Source organism: the organism of the source record quoted next, assembly GCF_019968985.1.
Source record: "MAG: Porospora cf. gigantea B chromosome Unknown PgB_NODE_1638_length_5226_cov_113.001, whole genome shotgun sequence".
NCBI classification, from domain to species: Eukaryota; Apicomplexa; class Conoidasida; order Eugregarinorida; family Porosporidae; genus Porospora; species Porospora cf. gigantea B.
In genome coordinates this window covers 1-5,226 of record NW_027178718.1, presented here as the reverse complement: position 1 = coordinate 5,226, position 5,226 = coordinate 1, and the positions used below count along the sequence as shown (strand labels likewise).

The 5,226-nt window shown below is 51.8% G+C and overlaps 4 protein-coding genes across 5 annotated transcripts; 3 read left to right on the top strand and 1 right to left on the bottom strand.

The window, feature by feature from the left end:
- Nucleotides 1–70: 70 nt before the first annotated feature.
- Nucleotides 71–1,792, top strand: KVP17_000279 (uncharacterized protein; the record flags this gene model as incomplete). The annotated part of the gene is made up of 1 exon (XM_068519856.1): nt 71–1,792. One exon carries the CDS (start codon nt 71–73, stop codon nt 1,790–1,792), a length of 1,722 nt encoding a protein of 573 aa, XP_068378105.1.
- Nucleotides 1,793–1,921: 129 nt separating this feature from the next.
- Nucleotides 1,922–2,251, top strand: KVP17_000276 (uncharacterized protein; the record flags this gene model as incomplete). The annotated part of the gene is made up of 1 exon (XM_068519839.1): nt 1,922–2,251. The coding sequence occupies one exon, from the start codon at nt 1,922–1,924 to the stop codon at nt 2,249–2,251; it is 330 nt and encodes a 109-aa protein (XP_068378101.1).
- Nucleotides 2,252–2,392: 141 nt separating this feature from the next.
- KVP17_000278 (uncharacterized protein) lies at nt 2,393–3,667 on the bottom strand (the record flags this gene model as incomplete). Its single annotated transcript, XM_068519846.1, has 1 exon — nt 2,393–3,667. The coding sequence occupies one exon, from the start codon at nt 3,665–3,667 to the stop codon at nt 2,393–2,395; it is 1,275 nt and encodes a 424-aa protein (XP_068378104.1).
- A 22-nt stretch (nt 3,668–3,689) lies between these two features.
- KVP17_000277 (uncharacterized protein) lies at nt 3,690–5,226 on the top strand (the record flags this gene model as incomplete). Of its 2 annotated transcripts, XM_068519844.1 has the most annotated exon segments (2): nt 3,690–4,385; nt 4,390–4,557. In XM_068519844.1, coding segments are annotated over 2 exon segments (864 nt in total).

The following is a 5,226-nucleotide window of genomic DNA, read 5'->3' as shown; positions in this document are numbered from 1 at the left end:
TCTGCCCATTGTGGAGATCGAAGGTGGTATTTACGATAACCGAGGATGTTGGAAACGGATTCATTCCTCAATGAAGCACGCCAAGCACCTCATCTTCATCGTTGGGTGGTCTGTCAATGTGGACGTCAAGTTGCGTCGCGGTGGCAAGCCTCGTGAGTCGCTAGGTCAGCTGCTTCTTCGCAAGGCTGAGGAAGGTGTGAAGGTAGCAATTCTTATTTGGGATGACTATACCTCGAGCGATTTCTACCAAACTGGCCTCATGGGGACTTCGGACGAGAAGACCTACAACTTTTTTAAGCACACATCTGTCCTTTGTCGACGAGTGCCACGGATAACGAAATATAAGAATTGGTTCCACAAAACTACGACAAAGGCCTTGTTCACCCATCACCAGAAAGTTATCACGGTTGATGTGCCATCTACGTCTCATGCCGAGAAGCGTTGCTTAGGAACATACTGGGGCGGTCTCGACCTAACGAATGGCCGATACGACACCTGCGACCACAAACTCTTTGATGACCTCAACACCACCTGGCATGACGACTTCTACAACGGCTGCCTCCCCTCTGCAAATGCCGAAGTGGGACCTCGTGAGCCATGGCATGATGTGCATGCGTTCACCCGAGGCCCTGTCGCTTGGCAGTTCCTAAGGAACTTTCAAGAACGATGTGTGAGACAAGCACCTGAATTCATCAACTGTATCGATAGAATTCTCGCAATGAAAGACAGAGGAATCATTGTGGATGACATCGCTGACGCCGGTGACGCCTTCAGTGTCCAGGTACTCAGGTCGGTGGACTCTATCTCGGCGCTGTTGGCGGCATCTGACTTCACTCGCTTCTTCACTAAGAGCTCATCAATAGTTGATCGTTCCATCCAGCACGCCTACGTTTATCACATCGCAAAGGCGAAGCGATTCATCTACATCGAGAATCAGTACTTCCTCGGATCATGTCAAATGTGGATGGAGCCCGAGGTCGCCAACTCCACTCCTTGTCCTCACTTGGTGCCTCAGTCCATAGTCCATCGTATTTGGCATGCGATTGAGAAGGAAGAAGACTTCCACGTCTACTTAACGATTCCGCTTTTCCCTGAGGGTCATCCAGAATCAGGCTCCGTCCAGGAGATTCTTTTCTTCCAGTTTCAAACCATACGCAGCATGTGTATCAAGGTGCAAGAACGAATCAATCAGATGGGCTTACATGCCACTCCAGAGGACTACCTGTCAGTTTTCTTTCTTGGAAAGCGCGATATGGGGCCGGGTGATGTGATCCAAAACGCCAACGCACGGGTTGCGCGGACTCTTCTTCACAGGCGACATCAAATCTACGTCCACTCAAAGCTGATGATTGTGGACGACGAGTACTTATTGTTGGGATCAGCCAACATCAATCAAAGATCCATGGATGGCGCTCGCGATACAGAAATTGCTGCAGGAATGTGGCAACCCAATTTCAAGGTGATGAAGGAGGGAGGCGGGTGGGGGTTGCCCAAGGGCTACGTTTATGGCTTCCGACAGTCGCTTTTCGCTGAGCATATGGGACAAGTCTTCCCTCAGTTCTCCGATCTCGGATCGTTGCGATGTTCGCGTTTCGTAAGAACTCTGGCTCGACTCAACTTCGAAACCTTCATTGATGAGGAGAACGACGTTCTGCCTCACGGTCAGATGTGCCTTTACCCTTATGCCTTTCAAGAAGGAGATCTGGTGTCCACTTTGAAGACGTTCCCAGATACCGATGCCAGGGTGACTGGCCATCAGTACTCCACCTTTCTAAATATCTGTACCACGTGAGTCCTGTCTGTCAATTCGTAACATGGTTAGCCATCTCCTGCCCGTCCTGTTGTCAAATCCCACACTCCAAGGTCCATTGTTTCTCAAATCCCACACTTCTTTCAAATCCTACACTTCTAAATTGACATAATGTCAGCGCTACTCTCCTCAGACCTGGACTGGGGCCAGCCCTCCACGTACCCAGACTGGCTCTGGACCACCATTGTAATCGGATCCATCCTCCTGGTTCTCTTTGTCATCTGCTGCGTCTACTTATGCCTCATGCCGTACATTACTTGCTGCAAATGCTGCAAGCGTTGCATGAATGTGCTGTGTCTGCCCTTCCAGTGTGTGTTTAAGTGTTGTCGACACTGCAAGGACCGCCACAAGGAGAAGAAGCAGAAGAAGCAAGCCAAGGAGGCCAAGGAAGCCACAAAGGAGCTGGCTAAGCAGAAGAAAGAAGCGCAGAATAAGGTGTAGCTGCTCAAAGCTGAAGCTGAATGGACGGGTCCTACAGCGACGCGCTTCCGCAGGAGAAATCTTCTTTTTCTATTTAACTATTTGATCCTACAAAAATTGAAAATTCTTTATACAAAGTACTGCTACTTTATACAAAAAAAACTACCGCTTAAAGTTCTTGTTCCACACCTCTTGGACGAAGTTGAACACCTCACTGGCTATTTGCTCGCGCTCTTCAGTCTGGCAGTTCTTGTCTGGGTGCCATCGTAGTTGCAGGTGTCGTAGAAGCCTCCTCAGCTCGTCTCCAGATACTTCTCCGGCTTTCTCGGCCACCAACTGAATCTCTCGTTGCGCGCTAGCCTTCAGGGGGTCCACTTCCTCGGCCACGTAGGGTTGGGTATTGGTCAGGAAGGTGTCAGATGATCCAGTCTGCGACGACGCATGTGAGAACTCCTGCCTGCCCTCGTCAGACCACTGCCATCTGGTTGGCGAGCGCCCCCTGCCTGGTCGTCTTTGCGACCACTCATCAGATGACGATTCCCTTCTGCGATTGGACCTGTGTCTTCTTTCGTGGTCTTTACGTTCATGGTAGTCGACGAAGCGCATTCCGCAGTACTTGCAACTGTTTTCGGGATTGTGAGGGCATCGGCGACAGTGAGCGTCCAGGACTTTGCGTATATCTGGACGTTCATACGACGTCCTGACTTGTCGGTGACAAAAGGGGCACCCAGCATGAGATTTAGGATTTCGCAAACAAACCTTCTCGTGGAGCTTCCTCACCGTTCTCGTACCAACTACCTGGCCACAATGACGGCACGCATTTGCTGGGTTCTGCCGGCAATTATCTTCATGGCGAGCTACGCGCCGAATGCTGGACTCCTCGAACGACGACGTGAACGTCAGCCCACAGAATTGGCATGATGAGCTGTTGTACGGTGACGAAGGGCACACAGACTGATGGGCAGCGCGGTTCTCCCTGGCGGAGTTCCCGGATCCGGCCCCAATTTGGCGATTGCAGTAGACACAGGCGTTTTGGGGGTTGGCAGCACAGTTTCGCTCGTGCCTTTCGCGGTGGGTTTGGCCTTTGCACGGTTGACTGCAGTAGGAGCATGCCACGAACTTCTCTGCCCTTTGAAGTTCAATCAGCTCCTTGGTGATTCCAGGCGGGTAGGGGTAATCCTGTGGAGCTCTCGCCATGTCATCTCGAAACAGGGCGAATGGATCGCAGATTGCAGGGGAGTCACCCTCTGGAAATCGGAAGGTGGGGGCCACTGGCAAAGTCTCGTCTGGGAAATACCGTGACTCGCGTTGGTGAGTCACGTCTTCGAAGAGGGGTATTGACACGAGCCTCTCTGGGAACCCTACCTCCGATACACTGGGTCCAGGATCCGACCAATCATCCTGAGCGCGCCTGTGGTCACACTGTATTTCTGTCATGATGCTGTGAAATCACTCAATAATGGAAGACGTTGCTGGGGCTCCATCAGCTAGGACCCGGCAGAGACCACACACCGCACAACGTATGAGCCCCCCAAGGACCATATTCGACCGCAAGCCATCCACCACTTATTTTGAGACAGTGGGTATGATAGGACAGGGCGGTTATGCTGTTGTTCGCGTTGTGAAAGACACAAGATGCGGACGGGTTTTCGCGCTAAAGCAGCTCGCCAAAGTTGACCTTGCGAAACAACAGGCGTCTCGTCTGCGGTCTGAGATTGAAGCGCTGTATCTGGCCGCTGAACTGACGGCAGCCCGACGGATCCGCGCTCTGGGAGCAGGGGTTACCGCTGCACAATTACTAGATCTATTGTACTGCACGCCGGATTTCGTTCCGAGGCTGTATTATTGCTGGCAAGATGAGGCGTTCGTCTATTTGCTTCAGGAGTTCTTGCCAGGCGGAGATTTAATGAAGCACCTTATCGACATGGACGTGTTTCCAGAGTGGGGTGCCCGTCTATACACCGCTCAAATAGTACAGGGAATTCAGTACTGCCACGAAACTCTAGGTTTCGCTCATCGGGATGTGAAGCCTGACAACATTCTTCTGGACGCTCAGGGGCGGCTGAAGATCGTGGATCTAGGGTTGTCTACCCACGTTGGAAAGGCCACAGTCAAGGGTACCCGAATTCAATACCCCGAACGCTTGAAAAGCGACGTAGGTACTCCGGATTATATGGCTCCAGAGGTGCATCTTTGCCGACGAGAGGGTAGGTTTTTTGACCGGTCGGCAGACTGGTGGAGTGTGGGTATTATCCTTTATGAGATGTTATTCGGTGGACCACCATTATCTGATCCGAATCATCGTTCTGATCAAACGAGTCGCATGATTCGTAAATGGAGGCACTTTTTCCCGCCTCCGGATTGGCGTGAGAGGGCTGGAGGAACGGCGGAGGTTAAAGACCTCATAACGAAACTCATCTGTGACATGGAAGACCGGTTACAAACGGCGGACCAGATTTTGTCCCATGAATGGTTTGCGAGTATTGATGCAGCCAATGCACGGGAACAGAAGCAGCAATTCGTGCCGGAGTTATCCAGTGATGCTGATTTGCGACATTTCGACCACTTCTCCATGGAGCAGCTGATGACTTGGGAACAGGATAAAGTTTTGGAATTTCGGAAGGCTGCTCCTTCGGAGGGCCAGGTTGACCTCCCTGACATACCTTCCATCTTCAAGGATCTCTGGCACGCCTACATCGCGTGCTTCCAACTGAAAGGATCCTTGGATCAGCCAAGCTCTCGCATCAGTTCACGCCTGAGGGGGCTTGTCACTCCATCCGTCTCCATCCACGACAAACATGAACGTAGTGTTGAGGAGCGGACTCCAGAAACTGCCTCTACCACGGTTACACCATATGCGGCTGAGCGATTCCCTGAGATGGAGCAGTGTGAAACTTCTGGAGGGTCAATGAGGGCTCGGCGGCAGGCAGCTCCTGCAGCAGCATACCTTCCATCTTCAAGGATCTCTGGCACGCCTACATCGCGTGCTTCCAACT